This window comes from Triturus cristatus, chromosome 2_1 (genome assembly GCF_964204655.1).
Source record: "Triturus cristatus chromosome 2_1, aTriCri1.1, whole genome shotgun sequence".
Taxonomy (NCBI): domain Eukaryota; kingdom Metazoa; phylum Chordata; class Amphibia; order Caudata; family Salamandridae; genus Triturus; species Triturus cristatus.
Genome location: NC_140581.1, coordinates 694,565,848 through 694,589,057, shown reverse-complemented (window position 1 = coordinate 694,589,057; position 23,210 = coordinate 694,565,848). Strand labels below are relative to the sequence as shown.

At 45.9% G+C, this 23,210-nt stretch overlaps 1 protein-coding gene across 8 annotated transcripts in view; it reads left to right on the top strand.

Annotated features, from left to right (window-relative positions):
- The window catches only part of YTHDC2 (YTH N6-methyladenosine RNA binding protein C2), a 1,174,422-nt gene that overhangs the window by 106,777 nt on the left and 1,044,435 nt on the right, over positions 1 to 23,210 (top strand). For all 8 annotated transcript variants that reach the window (XM_085632632.1, XM_085632630.1, XM_085632634.1 and 5 more), the window contains exon 3: positions 4,372 to 4,462. In XM_085632632.1, the coding sequence (XP_085488758.1) occupies positions 4,372 to 4,462 (91 nt within the window). The remainder of the gene's footprint in view (positions 1 to 4,371; positions 4,463 to 23,210) is intronic.

The window sequence follows — 23,210 nt, the reverse complement described above, 5'->3', positions numbered from 1 at the left end:
CAGAGGACTGCCCCCTAAACTACCAGCTACACCAGGACAGCTTCTGTCCGACTTTGTGGAGCCCTTCATGGTTACAGCTTGCTGCCCTGCCCTGCTGAAGTATTTTGACTTCCATTTACAAGACTAAGTGCCTGATTTAGATCTCGGCGGATGGGTAACTTGCACAGAGTGGTTCATCACTCAACTTCCAAATCAGTTGTTCATGCGACAGAATTTATAGTCCCTAGTTCACAGATAAGAGTAAAGAAGCAGTTTTTTCCAAACAAACAATATAAAAGTTGTTCCTTCTTTGAAAAAAACTCCTTTATTCATCAGTTTTTTTTAAAATCACAGCATGCGATTGACAGCCAACATGTTTCCTCCACCTGGGACTACTTCAGGGCTTAGCATGCAAATGGTGTTCTCGCATGTTCTTTATGTTGTGCCTTCTAATAGAGAAAATATGGTATAAAGGACGTATAGAGTACAATTGCTCCAGGATATGACAGCATGACGTCCAATTCAGTAAAGGAAAGACTGTCCGCCGAAATATAAATACCATTATATTCTATGGGATTTATATTTAGGTGGTCGGGATATCCATCACCTTTGTGACAGAGTAACCCGTCTGCCAAGATCTAAATCAGGCCCTATGTCCGAAGGCGAAATCTGAACCGGTCGATCCTGGTTGGTGTTTCTCAGTCAATCAATCAATATGTATTTGTAGAGTGTGGCCAGGGTAGCCAGGTGCTGTGTTACTGGGCTCAGCGAAAAGCTAGGTCCTGAGTTTCTTTTTGAAATATGCCAGAGAGGGTTCTGACTGGAGATGGAAGGGAAGGCCAATCGAGGACTTGGTGGCGAGGTAGAAGAAGGAACGACCTCCATTGACTCTTCAGTGGATGCATGGTGTCTGTGCACGGGCGATGGTGGCGGAGCAAACGTCTCTGGAGGGTTGGTGGAAGTTCAGGAGGTGGTTGATGTATGCTGGACCTTGGTTAGTGATGGCTTTGTGTCAGCATCTTGAATTGGCCTCTTTTCTGGACGGGGAGCCAAGTGAATGTTCCTGATGTGATGTGGGTTAGTTTGGGCAGATTGAGGAGTCTCTTCTCTATGATCTGTATCATTTGGAGTCTCTTCATGAGTTGGGAAGTGGTTCCTGTGTATAGTGCATTTCCATAGTCCATCCATCTGGTGACTAGGGCTTGACTGATGGTTTTCCTGGTGCTGATGGGGAGCCAATTGAAGATCCTTTGGAGCTTTCGTAGAGTGTGGAAGCAGGCGGCGGAAACTGTGTTGATCTGTTGTTTCATGGTGAGTTTGCTGTCCAGAATGATGACAAGGTTGCTGGCATGGTCTGTCGGTGTGGGAGTAGGTTTGAGTTCTCCGGGCCACCAGATGTCGTACCACGAGCGGCGTTTTTCCCAAAGATCAGCAGCACTTTGGTCTTGTCAGTGTTGAGCTTCATACAGTTCGTCATCATCCAGTCTGCAGTGTTTGTCATGCAGTTGTGGAAGTTGGTCCTTGTGGTGGAGGGGGGTCTGCTGAGAGCGAGAGGATGAGCTGGGGGATGATGTTGAGTTGAGGTTCTGACGATGTTGGCCAGGGTCATCATGCATGTGTTGAAAAGAGTGGGGCTGAGGAATGAACCATGAGGGATGCCGCAGAAGGTGCTCTATGGTTCCATGGGGAAGGGCATCTTGCGGATTCTCTGGGTTCGTCCTGTCAGGAAGGATGCGATCCATCTGAGGGCGTCACCCTGTATCCTGATGTGGTGAAGTCTCTTGATTAGTGTGTGGTGGGATATAGTGTCAGACACCACTGAGAGGTCAAGGGGGATCAGGGTTGCTGATTCTCCCCTTTCCATGAGAGTACGGATGTCATCTGTGGTGGCGATCAGGGCGGTTTCGGTGCTGTGCTTGGTGCGGAAACCAGATTGGGACGTGTCGAGCAGGTTGTTTGTCTCCTGGTGTTCGGTGAGCTGATAGTTGATGGCCTTCTCGATAACCTTGGTGGGGAATGGGAGCAGCGATATGGGGTGGTAGTTCTTGAGTTTGTTGCGGTCTGCATAGGGTTTCTTCAGTAGAGGTCTGACTTCTGCTTCTTTCCATGCGTCAAGGAAGATGGCTGTGGAGATGGATGCATTGAGAATGGTAGTGAGTTAGCAGCTGTTTTCCTTGCTTCCGAGGTTGAAGAGGCAGTGGGAGCAGGGGTCCGTGGGTGCTCCAGAGTGAATGGAGCTATTGATGGGCAGTAAACTCTTCCCATGTGGTGAGTGGATGGTCTGGGTGTCATCTATTGGTGTGGGGAGGCTGTTGAGTTTTGGTGGGTTGGGGTTTGAAGTTCTTGTAGTTGGATATCATGTTGTGGTAATGGTTTGCAAGTGTGTTGCAGAGTTCCTGTGAAGGGAAGATTGTGTTCTAGGTGACTGCCGGGAAGGAGAACTCTTTGATGATGCTGAAGAGTTCCTTGGTGTAGTTGGCACTAGCTTCAAAGCAGTTCGCCAGGGCGTCTTTTTTCGTTTCGTTGTGGTGTTGGTGGTATGTTGTGAGAGTTGACTTGAAGGTGGCTCAGTCTGTGGGGTCTCTGCTGGTGCGCCATCTTCTCTCCAATTGTTTGCAGCTGCATTTCATTGTCCTGAGTTCTGGTGTCTACCCGCTGGCTTGTTTGATACATCTGCCACCCGTGGTTGTTTTGATGGGGGGCTGCGACTCTGAAGGCACAGTTGGTGATCCAGGTTGTGAAGTTTTAGATGGCATCTGATCCAAGCCTCAAAGCGGTCGGCCTCAAATCATGCCAAATTACCGGTCTACCACGACCAATTGACCTGTATTGGTGACTTTTTGGCACAATTTTAATTTAAAACTTTGAAAATTCAGATCTAATGTTCATCCTATTGAAGGTTGTTTTGTTGTCATTTTGTTAATTAAATTATTATCTATTTTTATAAACTGAAGTGGAATTTATATTATATTGTTATTTTTAGCCTTTTAGCTGTATTGGTACTTCTAAATGCTTTAACACGTATCCTTAAGTTAGGCCTGTCTGCTCTGTGCCATAGCTACCAGGAGTGAGCTGTGGTTTAAATTACTGACAACTCTACTGGACCTAGCAAGATAGCAACATTATTAATTGCGGTGGACTCCCTCCCACCCCAACTAATAATCCACTCTCACACAGTTGAATTGTTTTCTTTCTTTCTTTAATTTGCATTCAATGGTGAATCAATTATTGTATGACAGAATGGATGTAAGGAGGTCCAACAAGTACCACAGTGATCACGCAAAGACCTTTCATATGACAAACCATTTATTTTGCAGTTATGACCAACCACATTAGGGTAAGCATATCTCTAAGTTGGGGTTGGCTGATCGGATAATACATTGCACTTAAACTTGCACATTATAATCACCAACTTCAGGCTACATTTAGACTACTATAGGCCCCAAACGGTAAAGGTGCTGTGCGATTGTGACAACGTTCTGCTAATTTTATGATTCTGACAGACCTAGAAGGCTGTGCTGGAGACTCTTATCACAAGACCCATGACAAATTCTCTACAATGTGTTTGTATGTTGCGCAGTAATGGAGTGAAAGGCTTTACTTTGTGATCAGGGGGCAACTGAAAGTGGTACTCCTTTTGACATAAATGGCTACCACCCACATGATCAGGCCCATACAGTACTAAAGGCTGGTGGCAGCTGTTAGTAGAGTGGGGTACAGGCCTCTTTAGGTGAACTCCAGTGGGAATATTGCCTTCTGGCTGACCCAATTAGATCAGTGTAGTATGTTGTGATTGTCCCCCTCATGTGTTCGGTATATGAGAGGTGGAGTATTCATGGGTTGAGGTCTCACCAGAATGAATGCTGCCTCCTAAGGATGTGCTGTGCTCCAAATGGTTTAGTGTAAGTCAGAGCTGCTATCTCCCTTTCCCCTGCATTCCTCCCTTACCTGCTGGTACTGCTCTTCTTATTACCACCCCCACCACTGTCAAATTAATGGTGATGTCAAATGCATCTGTCTGACCTCCGATAGACATTGTGTTTCAGATATATTAAACTCTGGGCAGTGGAATTAGGGTAAGTACTTTAGGGTGACACCTGTGTCCCAATGTACTTTGGCTTCCAGGTATGTTGGGTTTATTGGTCCTATTCATGCCTGATGCCCAAACAAAGATGGCAGGGATATGCAGACCATCTGAACCCATAACAGAAACAAGCTATATGGTTACAGGTCAGTAAATGTTTTCCATAGTTTACTTGGGTGCTGTATAATGTAAAACAGATAAACCAACTTTCAGCAACCTAGGAAATATCCTGGAAAAAAATACCCTGTGTATAAGAAACCTTGATAATGAAAGGGTTCCATATAGGTTTCTTATTTTTTTTCTTTTAGAAACTGAATTCCCATCTTCCTTGACAAGTACAGAGCGAGCATATGTTCATCGACTATGTCAATCTGTTGGGTTGGTCTCCAAAAGTAAGGGGTAAGTATCATATTACAGTGCTGTATTTTAAGCTACATTGATATCCCTAAATGTCTAGACTTTCTTTTTAAAACCTTTATTTTTGCATTTATTATGTCTAAGAAACATAACATACAGTGCATATCCTCGAGTGCAGTTGCTATTCTGTGCGTCTAGTAATCCAGAAAATTTAAATCAATACAGAGTAAGCAGCATTACATATACTAAGTCTGTGAGCTAACATTACTGTATAATCCGGTTGTCACTTGGTGATCACAGATCCTGTGATCAATAAACACCCACAGACATTCACATTTCCTGGTTTCCTTGGTTTGTATCAGTGTCCGAGCCATCATTGTTCATTAAAATTGTTCAGTATCAGCCTCTAGGCTGCCACCACCTCAGCAGCTTTATCATCCGTGTGGGAGAGGCGTATATGTTGTTCTTCTGCCACCTTCCCTTTCTAGTACATCCCATATCTACATGACTGCGCTCAGCACCAGGAAAACCCATCCAACTTACGGCCACCCTGCGATTGGCCAAGAGCAGCGCCGTCTCTGAGACATAAGTTGCTTGTTGATCTTGCACTTACTATGACCCATGCACATCAAATTCAATATTTCTTCAAGCTCATTACAAATAAACAAAGCAACGCCATTTGTATTTGCTCCAATAATGATTTTTATACACTATTTAAATTCAAATAACAATACTTCTTAAAACCCTTTTTACTTAACAATAATTAGAACATTGGAATGTTGTGAGCTCCAATAAAAACAATAGAGTGCTCTAGGCTTCTAATGGCCGGTAGAAGCCTGGAGCTTTATCATTCCAATGTTGTCTTTCAAAGCTGTTGCTGTGAACAAAGGCCTCAGGGAGCCAAGGGGATTTCAATCCCTTGGGCTCATTGAGGCCATTGTTTTATTTGTTAGAACATTCTGCCACAAGAGGGCAAAATGTTCTAACAAATAAAACAAAGGCCTTATAGCCCTCCGTAGCTGGGATATACCGGCATTAAAGTCCCCCTTCCTTGTCAAAGGCCAGAGCCAAAACGCTGGAGCAGGCCTTTAATGCTATGATTACTTACCGTTAATCCCCATTACTCTTAGTCCTATTAGTCCTCGACTCATTCATCACTAATGAGGTATTCCACTTGACAGGAAACAAAACAGGAAACGCTTTTAGGCTCCACCCACCCTCCTGCCAGGGCCTATAAGTACATAGCCAACAGAAAGCACATCCTGACATACCAAGCAACAAAGACCTGAACAGGGAGGGTGGGTGGTAAGTATGACTGGGTTGAGGACGAGTAGGACTAAGAGTAATGGGGATTACCGGTAAGTAATCATAGCATTACCTCTACGTCCCACGTCCTCGACCCAGCCATCACTAATGAGGCATACCAAAGCAACCCCACAAGCAGGCCTTTGGCAAACCACACAGACCGAACACAAAAGTGGAGTGCAGCAAGTGAAAAACTTTATTAAACACACAGAATTGTGGGGGGGGGGAACAACCCCCACAGCACGCAACACACTACAACCAAAATCGGTCTGGTCAGACAGAGCACAATGCAGACAATAGTGCTTCACAAAAGTAGAATCTGAAGCCCAAGTCCCAGCCCGACAGATCTCATCAAGGTAAACCCCATGAAAAGCAGCCCATGAAGCAGAAACACCCCTAGTGTAACGGGCCTGAACCCCAGAAAGGCAAGGCAAACCAGAGCCTGATATGCCAGAGAAATAACAGCCTTGATCCAGCGACCCAGAGTAAGACGGGAGGCAGCCTTACCTCGACCAGCCAGACCAAAGGTCACAAAGAAAATCGAAGAACGAAACCCCGCAGAGCGGGCAACATAAATAGACAACGCACGCTTCACATCTAGAGAGTGAAGCAACAATTCAGCAGGCGAGGAAGGAGAAGGACAGAAAGAAGAAAGAAATGTAAAAAGGGAGGAGAACAACGCAAGGCCGTGAGCTCACCTAACCTCCGAGCAGAAGTAACTGCAACCAGAAAAGCCACTTTAAAAGAGAGGAACTTAAGGTCAACTGACTCCAAGGGCTCAAAGGGAGAGGACTGCAGAGCACCCAGGACTAAAGAAAGATCCCAAGGAGGAACCGGAGAACGAGTGGAAGGAGAGGAAAGAGAGAAACTCCAGAATAACCGGGAAACCAACAACCCATCCGAAGACGGGGGCGAAGCCGGATCCCGGAAAGCCTGAACAGCAGCCCACTGCCCCTTCAGAGTAGACAAGACGTAGTTCTTCTGAAACCCAACTAGAAAAAACTGAAGGATAGAAGCGATAGGGCAAGAGGTAGGAGACAGACCAAGCCCTGAACACCAGGTGGAGAAAGAAGCCCAATGGTTAGAATAGGAGGACAAAGTGGAACTCCTACGGGAACCCTGCATCACAGTGATGAGGTGGTCAGGCAAACCCCGGACCCCAAGAGACATCCGTTCAACCTCCAGACCGCCTGGGTAGAGGGCGACCTCAGGGGAGATGGGTAGCAGGGAAGAATCCATTACTCTCAAGTACTTCTATTCCCTGAAACCTAAAAACCCAATTAACTCATAAGTAAAAAAAAATAAAAACTGAAAATTAAAACCTTGTACCTGATCACTCACCAAAATCCTAGCAATCCTGTTTAACCGGGAACCCATCTACACCCCCGATTCCCAAAAGTCCATTATCCCAAAACCCTCACCCGAAAATCCCTAAATCTTAAAAATCCCATTAACTCATGCCTCAAAAATATCCATCCCATACCCTGTGCACACTTCCGATAATGTTAAATCTCTTTAACTTGAACCCATTCCAACCACCTAAACCCTAAAAAGCCATTGAGGAGCCACCTGCAACATAGCTGCAGACCTCTTATTTTGCAGAGGTTCGGCAACAGATCCATGGATCTGAGTGAGAAATTAGGAAAAAGGGTTTGAAAACAAAAAGAACCAGTGTTCGGCAAAAGAGTTGGCTCTGAAAAGTGCCTTTGGGTTTATGGTGTGGAGATGATACCTACACATAGAACAGGATGCAGTCTTTTAAGTTGTTGAGGAGCCTGTTGCCTGTGAATTGGACTCCGTCTTTTTGATCTATATTGTCCATGTCGAAGCGTAAGTTGTTATGGTTTATAGAGCCCATGTTGTGGTCTCGGAGAAATGCAGATAAAAGTTTTATTGACATGTTTCCTAGATTTCTCTAACTGCAGACACAATTGGGTTGATCATTGCCATCACAGTGCACAACCAAGAGGTCTGGATGTTAGCAATCTTCAATGTTTTCAACCAAAGGCAGCAATTGATGCTACTTTAACTCTTTCTGGCCGACCCAAGTAATGCCTACATTAGGTCCCTGTCACTGCCACTCTTTCTAACACTCTCTCGGGCCCAAAACTGTGGCCCACAATCCACACTCTGACCATTTTGGAGACAAGCAGGAGAAACACACAGGAAAATGCTGCAGTTAAATGAGGCAGTTATGAAGATGAAAGGCAGATAAAATAGACAGCAAGTGAAATATAAAAAAACATATTTGATTGGATAGTGATGATGAGCCGGAAACTGAAAATGAGGTAGTGAAGTTAACAAAAAAAATGCTACCTCTGTGATTGGCTTTGGAAAAATAAAGAAAAGTTATGTTATTTGGGATATGCTTGGAATTGCTACCAGTCAACCACACCAGTTAAAGTTAATGCGAAGCTAGTATGCTGTTTAGAGAAAGTCTAGTGAACCTTTCACCTGCTGGTAGGCTGAGACTGCTGGAAGCATGGTTACTATGGAAATGGAGCTAAAAGAGTGTGAGAACAAAGGAACAAAAGAGACTGCAGTGTGAAACAGAAAAGCAAAATAGTGCAGAAAAATTGTTCATTCAGGAGTGAATGCCTTTTAATTGAAAATATTTAAAAGAATACAACATAAATAAAAAGCATTAACAGCAGATTGTTGAATGCGTTTAAGGCTTTCGCGTTGATCTGCGTATCCACCGCGAAGTTACACGGTGGGGGGCTCGCTGAGCGCCACGGAGGATCCGCAAAAAAAATATCTTATTTTTTACAAGAAACATGGAAATGGTTAAAAAATACGGACCATTTAGGAGTGGATAACAGAAATAAAAGAAGTAAAGTAGTCTATGATTTGCAGTACCGGAGTATGAGTAAGGGCACCTGGTGATGGGTAGCCATTTTAGCTCCTTTTTCAACTGAGAGTGGAAGAGGATTGCCATAGTCCTGACTTGAGATCTGCAATCAAACAGATAATACAGTGAAAGTTGGAGGGTAGCAAAGAGATTTTACAGATATTTTAATTAAGTTGTAGTTTAAAGGAGTATATTTAGAAAACAATGTGAGTGTGTATAAGCTGAAAGAAAATGTGTAGCTTCTAGACACTATAGTAAATGGCAAAATAGAAGGGAGCTTAAATGAAAATATTAACTAAAAATAAAGTTAGCAGCAATGGAGAAAGAGGAATTGCTATACTGAAATTATAGGTATTTTATTAAGCCAGTATAAATGAATGTATTAGACATTAGATGTGGATACTTGCTTACAGTATGTAATTTAATAGTATGCAATTTGCACCCACTCACACAGTCAGGCAGGCATTTATACACCAAGCTACACTCCCACAAAAGCACTTATGTACTCACCACTGATTTAGCCATAGAGTGACTGACACACTGAGTTCAATTCAAATCTTTATGTCAGCTTTAACAACCATAACATTTCATAAGAACAAAACAAGCATTTTGATGCCACATTAAAAATTAGAGAGTAACAGTAATACAATAAATAAGCCTAAAATTATGCATTATGTAAAAACACATAAACTTTAGAGCCGATACAGTACTTGAATCTTGTAACCCTACTTACTCCCCCCAGCTATTTGAAAATAATTTCTATTCTCAACAACTTTTTAAATTGCACATGCATCTTATAATTAATAACGCATGATACAAAATATGGGTCTTCCTCTAAGACATCACAGTTAACTTATTAGATCTGATTCTCCATGCCTATAGTAACAATCTAGACATGCTAAACCCAATTAGTTTTTTTGTATCACATCGAAAAATCTTGGATGCTTCCCAATAGTGGATAATGCCCATCAAGCTTACACACAGAGATGGTCCATTTTTTGCGGGGCAAGACATAGCTAGGACAAAAGAACAAAAAATGGTCCACAGATTCCTCCGACTGCAAATAACAAGCATCTGCCATGCAATAGGTCTCGCATTTGTTAAAGTTAAAGCTGTCGGCGTTGAAAATGACAATGTTTTTTACTTTTGCTTTTTTATTTCCAGTGCACTGTGACATGCTGCTGGCGATTGAAAGGTACAGGGAGATGCAGCTCCGAAGCTGCTACTAAAATATAAAGTGCAGCAAAGTATTTTTATTACATTATCTCATTTCTGAATGCTTTCTTTATAACGTAAGCATCGCTCAGGTTGTTAATATATGTATGTATGTATGTAAGTATGTATGTATGTGGTATTTGTATAGCGCAAACCTAGCAAAAAGCTGTACAGGTTCAAAGATGAGCACAAAGTCAATGAGAGATAGGAAAGATAGCTGGGATGTTGGCAGTTAATGCATTGTGATAAATTGTTTTTTTAAATAAGTAACTCTTCTACTCTTTCCTAAACTGGAGCAGTGTTGAAAGGTCCTGGTGCACAAGGGGATATTGTTTTTTTTTTCTTTCAAAATATCATGATTTTTTAATCTATATTTTATTATATTGAATGTAGACATAGTGACACTTTACATTTCCTGTCGCAGTTGCGACAACATCAAATAATGATAGGTCTATTCGTACAGGAGTCATTTGTCAACATCCAGCGTATACAAAATCGCTTTAACTACAGTAACAACAAAACCCTCCGCCTCCCCCGTCATATAGTAGTAACAGACATCCGTGCACATTTATCGTACATTTGAAGTTCCACTGCACCCTTTGCAATCCGTGGTCCCATCTCTGCCTAGTCAAGGCTCCACCTTTTAAATTATGAGGCCATATTGTTCTATGTGAATGACCGACTACGTGCACCAGTGTATTATTCCCAACAGTCTAAAAATGGTGGTCTTTTCCGGTTCAATCCCTCCGAAGAGCTGCCCCACCCGCATACCCCATATCGTCGCGCCAGCGCGTATTTATGCATATATTTGACCTCTCTTTCTGCTTCCTCCTGGAATTCCGATAGTTTGTGCCTAATTCTGGCTGATGTGTCAGGAGAGGGGTCAGTGAGTTGCAACTGTTCTAAGCTCCTAATTAGGCCTGGGCGAAAATTTCGTTCCGTTCGCGGAAATTGCAATAATTTGACAATTTTGCGTTCTGCGGAGAGCGCGAAAATGTCAATTTCCGCATTCCGCAGCTTAGCGATAATTTGGTTCTTGCTCGCGCTGTAAAATAATACATTCTCGCGCGTACGCGATCGCCTTACCTGAATCCCTGCGTTCGCCGACAAGTTTTCTTGATCCGGTCGCGTTCTCCATGAGATGTTGTATTGTTTTTAGCCATTTGCGCTGTCTCGCGACAGTTCGCTTCCGCAGTGATGTCATGCGTCGCGCGATCACGTCTTACTTCTCGCGATCATGCACCGCGAGACAACTGAAAACAAGATGGCCGCGCCCGCGAGCAACCACATAGGTAAGTTGGCGAGCCGCAACCATGCAGAAAATCTCGCGAACATGCGGGAAAAAAACTTCTGCATCTTCGCGATATTTCCGCGTGTTTGCGATAATTTTTAACATTTTCGCGATAATTTGCGAAAGTGGATTTCGCAAATTCCGCCCACCCCTACTCCTAATATCTTGTTCTAGGCGAGCGAGTGTGTTCGTATGTCTTTAAGTACACTTGCTTTAAGAGCGATGCACTCGCCTCTTATAACTGCTTTGAAAGCTTCTCAAAGCGTACCCAGAGATTCTACTGTACCTTCGATTACGGTAAAATAATCGTCTATTTTGACTCTGAGTTCTTCTCGGAAGACCTGTTCAAGTAGGGCCCACGATGGGAACCTCCAGGAGAACGGTTGAATGTATGGTTTAGGTATGCTTAACTTCAGTTGGGCGGGTGCGTGGTCCGAGAAGGTGCGTGGGTGGTGTGCGGCATCTAACACCCAGGCATGTAAGTTCCGGGAAGGCAACCAATAGTCTAGTCTGCCGGGTACAATGCTCTCCAGGAGTCTACCAATTGGAGGTCCTCTATGGTGCCTGACAACATTGCCGCTGCTCTATGGTGATGTTCACGGGGCACACCCTGTCTGTCTGCCACTGTAGAAAGCACCACATTGAAATCTCCACCCCATAAAATAGCCGCATTCCTGTATATTCCTACCTGTTGCCTGAGGTGTTGGAAAAATGCAGGGCTGTCCGTGTTTGGGCCATAGTTATTCACTATCTCCACTTCTGTTAAAAAGCTCGCCATACAATATGATGTATCTACCTTCCCTGTCATTGATGACGCGATGTGTTTTCCATTGCAGGCCTTTACGTATCAATATTGCTACCCCTCTAGAGTAGTTAGAATAGCCTGATTCGTGTACCTCCCCCCACCTATTAATTTTTAGCATGCTTGCCGTTACCGTCGTCAGATGTGTTTCTTGAAGTAGGCATATGTTGATCGTATGTCTAAGAAGGTACGAATGGATGAGTCTAGTCTTTCTACGATCATTGAGCCCCCGGACGTTCCAGGTTAGACATGTCACTGATGTCATGATTGTCGGTTTTGTTGGATATTCGTAATGAGGGTTGAGCCTCTGGGTGCGTGGGCTAGTGGGTGTATGTGCTGATGCACGTTGTGTGTCTGCTTAGGTGTCGGCAGAACAATAGAAGTTAACTTTACCCCTAACCTCCCCCCTCCCACACCAACCCCCCAAACAGGTTGTGAAATTACCTCCCTACCCTCCCTGAACAACAACCCAATTCCCCTTAATGAAAAGCTTAAGGGAATCATCCCAGGGGGGCCGTGGGGTCACCGGCCAACACCGCTGCTCTAGTGGCAGGGTGGCTGAGCTCTCATCGCATGACTAGTCCATAGGTCCACAATATCCACTGCATCCATATAGGATAGGTTACTGACCAATGACAGGCGGACCATATCGCCAAAGCCACGCAATGCCCGACAGAGAGTTCAGAAATTACCAATATGTCCACCTTACATGTAGGAAATGTGAATCAGTCACTTATCTGCTCTTCCAGCACTGTTATCCTCCTGCCGTTCAGTCATTGTCGCTCAAGTTGTTCTCTGAGTGTGCTTCCACTGTCGTCTTGCGTTGATTCTGCTCTTTTGCCAACTGCTTTGTGTATGCCAGGGCCGCTTTTGCATCAGTGAAAAAAGTGGGCATGCCGGGACCTTGAACCTTCAGTTTGGCGGGGTATATGAGTGCATATCTGGTGCCCAGTTGTTGGAAGATCTTCTTAGCTGGAATAAATTCCCTTCTGGCCGCCTGTGTTTGCTTTGTAAAATCGGGGTACATGGCGATGGTGTTGCCTTGATCGTGGAGCGCACCTTTTTCCCGGGCCAGCCTGAGTATAGTATTGCGATCTCTGTAGTTCAATACCCTCGCCAGTATCGGTCTGGCCATTGCTCCCGGCTGAGGTTTCGGGCCCAGTGTACGATGTGCTCTTTCAATGAGGAACATTTGAGAGAGGTCCGGTCCGAAGAGTTAAATCATCATGTGCTCGACGTATTTCTCCATGTTGGGACTGTTCGTTGTTTCCGGAATCCCCGTAATTCGCGTGTTGTTTCTCCTCGATCTTGCTTCCAAATCCTCGTTCTTTTGTTTGATGGCATTCAGCGCCTCATCCATTTTCAGCATGTACGAGTTCATAGATGTCTGGCCGTCCTCCGCCTCTGACACTCTCGTTTCCAGTGTGGTCAAGTGCCCCTCATGTTTATCCACCCGTTGTGTCATCCTGTCCATGCGGTTCACAAGCATGTCCATCTTTGAGTCTATCCCTTGGAGACTCGTTTTGAGCTCCCTGAACATCGCCCGTATGTACTAGTCTGTTGTGTGGCTGGCGGTCCCTTCATCCGTATGGTCCTGCTGGGCCGGAACTCCTTCTGTAGACTTAGCCGCATTTTTATTGAAGTTAAGCTTGGGCTGCCGCGTGTCAGGCTTCCCCATGGTCGAATGGTGCACCACGTCCACGTCGCGGCCACGCGTGTCCCTACCAGTAGTGATCTGTGCGTGTGGGAAGCCTACCACGCCACTCGCCTGTGCCTTGGTCCCAGTGGTCGGCCTCTCGCCCTTGGCAATGCACAACGTCTTTTTTTGAAAATGCGGCCGGAGGGGTTGCGCGCGCTTCTTGATTTCTACCTTTTCCAGGTTCCTCTGTCTGCCAGCCTGACTACCGTTGGGTGCTTTGTCCGGGGTACGCAATCAGAAGGGGCTCCCGGAGGGCCTATGCGCAGTGTGGGCTGATGTGCGCTGTCTCAGGCCTGAAATACCGCTGCATCTTCCCCGGCTTCCCCCAGGTACATTACTCTGCCCCGCAAGATGGCGGATTTGTCTGCTGCCGCTGTGGTACGTTACCGGTCACTACAAGCTTCTGTGACTCTCCCCTCCGGCCGCTGCACCGCTGGGTATGTTTCTCAGTCTTTCACCCCTGGTTGCACGATTGCGCTTCTTCACGATGGTTGTAAGGGGGTGGGCCCGCGGTGCTCGCCGGCGGTGCCCTCTACGCCCGGTACACCCGCAGGGCCGACACCGGCTCTGCTGCACACAGTTCACGGTGGGGAGCCGCCTTTCTAAGGATGTTGACTTATACGGCAGCGCTTCTGCCGACCCGGCTGGCTCAAATATCGCCCCGCGGGCCCCCGCGGATCAGACTTCGGAGCCGCGTCTACTCCAGTTCCCGGTTTCAGGCAGCGGCCGTGTGACCAGGCCGCATGGAGATACGGAGCCCTCTGCAGCGCGCAGGTCCGCCGTCTCTTCTTGCAGCTCACTCAAATTACAGTCGCTAGCGTCAGAGTATAATTGGAACAGGTTCCTTTGCTCGTGGACCCTGGGTCTACGTCCTATATACGGATTTTGGCGGATTTGAGAGGCTCAGCCGGCGGAGCCGCTTTAGTGTGCGACCATCTCGCTGCACGGCAAAGCCACACCCCCCAAGGGGATATTGTTTAAGATCCTGTGTGGAGAACGCCTGTAGTCCTTTCTTTTCTTTTTCACACTTCTTAGTATGGAGTCTGATGCTGTACTGGCTGCGGGTGCGCCGAGAGCCTTCAGAAAGGTGAGCTTGTCTGCAGGATAAATGTGTTGGTTGTGATGGCTTTGTAAATGATGTAACTGGTTTTGAACATGGTCTGGGCTGGCCAAGGGGGGGCAATGGAATTCCATCAGGTGGGAGTGATGTGATCATATTTACTCAGTCCTTGAGTGAGACGTGCAGCTTGTAGGAGGTTCATGCAATTGTTAGCGATCTGTGCGGATAATCTACTGCTTACAAGTTTAAATAATCATAAAACATCTCAGCTGGTGTACCTACAGGCTGCAAAGCATGGCATTAAACCTGTTGAAAATTTTTCGAATCCGATAAATGGCACAGTGGCATAGAACTTTGAGGGAGGCAGAAATGAAGCAAACTGGTACCAGGAAAGAAGAAAAGAGGGGTCAAGACTGAGAAAAGGAGTACGGTAGAAGAGCAACGATATCAAACATTTCACTTTTGTGATCGGGCAGACATAGTGACTTAGATCTCGGCTTGTGTTTGATGCAATGCTTCGTGGCAGGCAGACTTGCCGGTGGGTTGTGGGTGGTGGCGGCTTTGGGCTCTGCTTTCATTTTATTTTAAATCACACTATTAGTCCGTCTCCCTGGGGACAGACTCCGAGGCACGTTTACTTGTGTTCAGTGAAACATAAGCCTAATTTCTCCTGATTCTTGCACCGTGCGAGTGCCGCTGAGGGAGCGCTGCACCCTTAAGGCAGATTATCGTCAAGGATTTTGTCATGAAGATACCGCGGATAGTCGGGAATACGGGCACTCATGGAGAGAAGGCCGCCGGTCTGCGAAACGGAGGATTGGCAGCAGGGTGAGAACAAGCAGCAAAGACGAGGGGAATGAAGCTCGCGTGCGAGGGACCCTAGGAGTCTTCGCACGAAGGTGGTATTTTATTCCATACACACGACTTGCTCCACTCACCGAGGAGTTCCACATAAAAAAGATAACATCCTTGCATAACTCCTTAAGCAACATTTGCATTCCTTGGTTTAGATTTATTGTATGGCAAGTACGGCTGAATTGTTTTGTAGCAAGCGTTATGTATTGCATGAACGTATTATGTATTGCATTTAACATAAAATGCTTTCCAGTATGGTTGACGGCCATGCCAGTGTGTTTCACATATGAGAACAAAAATGTCCGCTACAACTGCAAATGAGGGCCTGGTAAAGTTATGTAAGGGCAGGGTGGCTGGCGCTACGGAAAATGAAGAGCTGGGTTGTTTCCTCACAGTCCTCTAAATGGAGGTGTGCACTTGTCCCTAGTTCTTTTCCGCTGGCCAGAAGGCAGATGTGTTAAGGCATCTCTCTGAACACCCTCTTCACGTCGCCTCGATGGTGCTACTCATACGTCATTGAGCCCCACCAATAAACTGGCAAACCTGGGCTGCCATGTTCGTGTATGGCTCCCATCTTCAGGTAAGAGCCTACCCAGTCTGCTGAGCAGTGTGGGGAGATAGCTCGGGGGGGTAGGGGGGCAGTTTAAGGAGAATACTCTAGAGAAGTGTGAAAAGCCTGCACCAATGGGCAGTGAAAGCCTGAACTGAAGGGAAGTATAAGAGGGTGCCACTGGATAACAGCAGGCAGAGCTGGCAGCGGGATAGGGTGAGCACAATTACCACTGGGGTAGAGTGAGAAGTATCCAGAGTGGAGCGGGTGACTGGGTAGGGGCTGGTGCACTCGCAGCCTTAGAGGATGCTGCTGTGAGTGTGGGGGGGATAATGTGAAAACAGCACCATGGACAGTGAGAGATCCAGGACTCGGAGGAGGAGTGGGAAGGAACTGCAAAGGTTTGTGGTGGCAGTGCAGTACTATATTGTATGTATATAGCGCTTACCACCCCTGACGTGGCATTGAAGCCACGTAGTACACTCCTCATATTTAATATATACTGAGTTATTATGTATTGCTCTTTTCACAACGTAAGTGTTTCAGTTAGTTCCATAGTATCCAATCTTATTAAAGTCGTTAAATAGAGTGTAAAAAACTTGGAATGGAGTCCGCACTCAATCCATAAACGACATTCACTCGCCGGTAGTGTGCAGTATACCACGCAACTTGATTCTTTCTGTTTAAAATGCGATGGCACGAGAGCTCGGTGGAAGTAGCTTTTGTGGGAGGGAGGGCTGGCTGCTCTGTGCTCTCGAACCTGCCCGTTGACTGACAGCGATATGGAAAAGGTCAAACGTTAATGACAAGAAAATTACCTAAAGAAAATACGAGCAGCAAATCAAGCTCTCTTGTCCTCCGCCCACATACGTTACCAAAGACATTGGCTCTAAACCAAGGTGAAAATTGTGCGTGTCATCGACACAGCTCGTTGAGCCCATCGGCTGACTCCGGCACCTTCAACCAATGCAGCGTCCCGCTCAACCAGCCGATCTACAGCAAAGCGTCAGAGCCCGGCAACAGCCCTCCTCAAATCCAACATCCCTTTCAATGACTCAGCCCCCTCTCCCCTCCTAATCCGCATCCTGCGAAGTCGACCTGACCGCACTGCAGGCAGCTGGCCAGCCACTCGCTTCAACAGCCGTCCACAAACCTTTTTTCCCTGCCGCACTTAACTGGAACTTACACCGGGAAATACAACATCCTAACCAATGTACCGCTCTAACCCAAACTGGAACTGTCCAGGTCAACCCCTCCAGAAGCCGACATGGTGCCATCAAACCACACCTAAACTGGTATAACACCTTAAGCAACAAGCGCTCGCCAGGCACCGCTGTTTATTTTTGCATCGCGTTTTCAGTGAAAGCACGATGCAAAAATAAACACCTGGCGCCCTGGGACGGTCCATCCGGACTGGATCGCATTGCTTGTTTACATAACACGCTTCCTTGTGATAAGAAACTGCTTCACGACAGCCGTGAAGCAGGCGATCCAGTCCGGATGGGCCGGACAAAAAAGCAAAAAGGAGGCACCCCAGAAAACTTATTTCCAATGGCAGGCCACCGTTTACCATAAACGGTGACGCAAGCCAATGGAAATAAGGGGCGGGGCTTCAAGCCCCTTTCTCAAACTCCTCATTAACAATAAATCTAGCCGAGTGAGCTGCGCATGTGCGCAGCAGCACTAGGCGAGACCTATAAAGGACAGTTGGGGTGAAGGAGCTGTTTTGTCCCTTGTGGAAGTTAAGGAATTTAATGGCAGGATACCAATTCTAAACGTTATGTACAACATTTTGGCCTGAGCTAGGTGTAGTCCATCCAAAATCAGGTCAAAACAGCTTTTGGTTAAAAAACTTTTCAGTTATACTCCCTACTTTTTTATCTTTCCAGATCTGTTCCAACATACATTCCCAGTAAGCTTGTTTCAATTTTACAATAACACCCCTTGCCATTTTCCATTGAGACGGTGGGTGGAGTTTAAAGTCCTCTGCTTAGTGCATAAAGCCCTCTACGGAGGAGGGGCGACAGACCTACAATCTTTAATTCCCCGGTACGTCACACTGCGTCGTCTGAGATCCACGGACACTGGACTAGTACTTCTGTGGAGGATAAAAAGAGTCCGATGAGGAGGAAAACGTTTTACATTCCAAGCAGCCAAATTATGCATCTCCCTCCCTGTCCAAATGCGACTCCAGTCTTGCCGCACGCTTTTTAGGAAAAGTATAAAAACTTTGCTCTTCACGCAAATCTAATCTTTTTAGTCTGTCCCGGATACATATTACCCAGCGCCAAGATGCCTCGCCAATAGTGCGCTCTACAAATATCTTCAGTCAGTCATTTTATCAGGAGTGAGTGCGCCATACCTCCTCCTTATTAACAAGCTCACACAGTGCTTTTAACTTCCTTAACAAGGGGGTATGGACACACTTGTCCAAACTGAGTTTCCTCCAGAGCTTTTCTATAGATTTTAAGTTCCGGAGTATTCCAAATTTGTACCCAATATGTGAAAAGTTTTAATGTGATCACATGGTCAATTCTATTTAGTACTAGGTCAAATTGAAGTGGGGTAAGAGGGGTGCTTACTGGAAGGTTAAAAAGAGCCCTAATAAATTGGTTTTCAGCTACACTGAGCATAGATACATCTGTCCATCCCCAAAGCTGTGCACCATACACTGCCTCTGACAAGGCTGTGGCCCTGTATACCTCCAGCTTTGTAGTCACTGGTCCCCTGGAGGTAGCCTTCTAATTCGTCCCAATATCCATCGCCCTTAGGAGCATAATTGTTCTACTTTTCCTTAACTTTGGTGCCCAGGACATATTGTCAGACAATCTTACAGCCAAATAGTCAAAAGACTTTACTTGCTCCTGTGGTGCCCCCTCTATCCTCATTTTACCCCTAAAGGAGTGATGGAGGTTCAGTGACATAAATGTTGTCTTTGCCGAGTTTATCTCAAGGCCCCTTGCTTGGCAAAAGGATGAAAAGTGGTCTAGCAGCAACTGCAATCCATGTTGTGTTCGAGAAATTAAAAGCGTGTCATCTGCTAACATTAGAATGGGGATGTTCATGCCCGCAGCTTTTAGTACGTCTTGATTACATTTTGCTAGTCTTCTGCTCCATGTATATATAAACTAAAGAGTGTGACGACCAGCACGCACCCTTGCCGGACACCACGATTAATATTTATCCTAGATGTGAGGTCCCCTCCGCTTTCCACCTGACCTGGGCATATGATTCCATGTGTAGGATTTTAAAAATTCCAATTAGGTCCTCCGGGATGCTGAATGTCTCCAGCACGGCCCATAGGTTCTCCCTTGGAACCAGGTCAAATGCTGCCCTCAGGTTTATAGAGGCAACATTAAGAGGATCCCGCTTTAGGGCGACAATCTTCCATAATAACGTCCTGGAGCCAAGTACCTCGTCCAAGGTACTAAGCTTTGCTCTAAACCCTGCTTAGCAATTTGCTAGGATACGATGTTCTGTTATCCAGGAATTTGATTAAAATCTGCCTAGCAAATATTTTTGGGCTGATGTCAAGTAAGCTAATAGGTCTATAATTGGATGCAACAACCCTCCTCCCCTTCTTGTAAATAGGAACACTAATTGCTCCGTACCAGGAGGGGGATATCCTCCCCTCTCAGGATAGCATTACTAAGGGCGTTCAAATAAGGTAGCCATATCTCAGGATGAGATAGATATAAATCTCCCTGACTGCCATTGGGACCTTTGCCTTTCAATAGGGGCAATGCTTGTGCAATTTCTGCCATCCCAATTGCTATGGTCGCTCTTGCCACTATCCTGGGTTTTTGCCCTGCCTGATCTACAAAACCACCCTCCGTATTTTGAGCATCGTTGTTTGACCACATCTTATATAGCTCAGTGAAATGGGCTTCCCATACAGCAGGCTGAACCACTGTATCCAGATGATTTTCTATAGTGCGGGTCCCAGATGCTATGAGTTCCCAGAACGCCTTGGTGTTCCTGTTATACTCAGTCAGTCAGTCAAGGGCTTTATTTCGACAAAAAACATGTCTTAAAAAGTAGTACATAAATACACACATTTTAAAAAAAAGATAAAAGGAGCCAGTTCATAGCAAAAAATGCATACAATTCATAATATGAAGGCGCCAATAAATTACGTAAAAAAAATACATTGTAAAACCAGAATTAAACAAGATACAAAAGCCTATTTGATCTGATCAGCCATGCCCAGCTTAAAAACTTCGCCAAGCCACAGGCAAAAAGGGGCCGTGAATCTGTTTTTAAAATTCGCAAGGCCTCCCTGTGGTGTCGGGTGCCTAACTCTCTGCAAAGAGGTTTCAACCACCTACGACATGGAGCTTCGTAAGCAGGGCATTCGAATAGGAGGTGGGGAACTGACTCTATCCTTGTCATACATTGCGGACAAAAAGGAATCGTCTGGGCCGGGGCCTTCCACCTAGCAGTTAGTTCACCCACGGGAAGTGTTCCTACTCTAAATTTAAAATACAATGCCCTGTCTCTAGGTTTTGATATAATATCAAGGTAGGGCTCGCAAAATGGGACCTCCTTCACTAAAAGAAATTCAGCAGTGGACCTACATTGTTTGGGATTAGTGTTTCGCCCGTCTAACACCCATCTCCAGTACAGTTTTTTCAATACAGACTTAGGGGGAGCGGTCCTTAACTGCCAAGCTTCTTCCAGACCCAATTCTACCAGGAGTCGCTTGACTTCCCTCAACAAACTAATTTTGGGCCAACCAGGCATCGATAAGACCTCTTTCAGACCGTCTGCGTAGCTGGCCAGTTCGGGGACTCTCCAAATGCGAGCCCAAAGAATGAGAGGACGCAACCTTGCCTGATCACTAATGGGACAATTACCCATGTCAAGCAGTAGTGGTAAGGTTGGAGTACTGTATGGAAGCCCCATTAAGTCCTTGAGAAATGTATTTACTTAGCGAGTCAACTGGTCCACATTCTGCGCACCCCAAAGTTCCGCCCCGTAAAGCGCCGCACTCATGCCTCTTGCCCTATAAATATCAAGTACCGGAGCAATTGGTTTAAGGCAGGAGGCCCGTTGTTCTTTAAGTAGTGCACCCGCCACCCTCTTATGGCTCAACAGCATCTTATGGAGGTGGCAATTCCATCTCATAGTGTCACAGAGACGAATTCCTAGATAGTCGAATTCTTTGACCCTTTCTAGGGGAACTGATTTTAGTGTGGAAGGCCTACCAGTCTTTTTTGGGGGATTCAGGACCAAATACTTAGTCTTTCCAGTATTAATTTCCAGTCCCCTCGAATCACAAAAAGACTGGAAGCTAGTTAAAAGGCTCTGTAGCCCTACCGGGGTCTTGGAAATCAGGAGGGTGTCGTCTGCAAACAGAAGGGTGGGTAGCCTCCTGCCTGCCAACGATGGGGCATCTGAAGGGATTTGTAAAAGATGGTCCACCACTCCGTTAACATACAATGAAAACAGAGTGGGGGCTAAAACGCATCCCTGACGGACACCTCTGTTTACCGGTATTCGTGATGTCTTTTGACCCTGGTTTCCCCACCTGATCTGCGCAAAATTTTCAGCATGCAACTTAATTAACAGGGACAGTAAATATGGGGGCAAACCCAGCCCAGATAAAACCCTCCAGAGATGGCTACGGGGGACCAGGTCAAAGGCAGTCCGCAAATCTATAAATGCAAGATACAGACTGCCTTTGCCCAGTACAACCACTTTCCAGTAGAGCATCATCAACCGGAATGTTTGCTCAATGGTCCCAGTACCTGTTCTAAAACCTGCCTGGAAATCGGACAGGATACCCTTCTCCTCCGCCCACTGCAAGACCCTCCCCAGGACCACCTTTCCTGCCACCTTCTGTGTGGAGTCTAATAAACGTATAGGGCGATAGTTTGCTGGGTCGTCCCGACACCCTTTCTTAAAAATCGGGATGACCTCAGCACCCCTCCAGGATTCTGGAAGAGCTGCATCTGCAAAACTAGCATTTAATAATGAGGCAATAAGTTTCTCCCATTCTAACGGGTTAATGCGTAACAGGTCCCCTGGTAGGCCATCCGGCCCCGCAACTTTGTTGGGGACAAGACACTTAATTGCGTCCACCACTTCCTTGACCGTAAACAAAGAGTCTACACTCAGCTCAAGGTGGTCTAATAAAAGGGCATCAATGGAAACTTCCCCATTACCCGTTACCACATTGTATAAATGGGAAAAGTGGTCGAACCACGAGGCCTCAGGGATATTACGAGGCCTCAGGGATATTACATGTTATAAGCGAGTCCACAGGTTTGTCTCTAGCTCTAATCAGTTCACAAAAACCTCTCGAGTCCCTAGCGGAGCTTGCCAGTTTCAGATCGCACCAAAACTGGTTCTCCCACTCTAGCTTTGCCCTAGAGATGGCACCTCTATAACTTTTCCTAGCAGTACTAATCAAACCACCGTCCTTAAGTTTAACTGCATTAATTAGGTCCCTTTTGGCGTTACGACAGGCAGGCGAATACCAACCAGGATTGCCCTTAAGGCGACATCTGTTGTTGGCCCTAGTACTTACATTGCGAACTGAGAAGAGATCGCCTAGGGCTTTAGTAGTTTGGACAAACAACGTGGAGATCTAGTGGGCACTAATTGTGGCAAGGTCCAAACTGGACAGGACGTTTGCCATGGTTGATCTTACTTCCAGCATCTTGTCCTCATTGCCAACAATATTCCTCCATTTTAGCCGCCTCCCACAATTTGAAGGACATACTTCTCGTGTTGACTTCCAATCATGTGGAACTTGTTCATTGGTCCCTGCCGTCCACAAAGGGGACAGTGACAAGGACAGGGGATTGTGGTCACTATCAGTAGAGGGGAGAACCACCATATCCAGTAAGTGACCCCAAAGTTTATAGTTCAACAGGATATAATCAATTCTGGAGGATTGACCTACCCTATTGAACGTATGTGCCCCTCAAGAATCTGACTTTGTCCTGCCATTTGCAGCCCTTACTCCTGTTATACTGGGATTCAGTAAGTTTCTCCCATTGCTCTTCCTCCCACCTCCTTTGTTCCCTATATGTTGGACTTTATAGGCTTTTCTGGCATTAGAGATCTCTATACAGTCCCCTGATTTTGCTTCTTCAATTATTTTCGTTTTGGCATGTCTGAACGCACCTATATACAATCCTGGGGTGTTCAGATG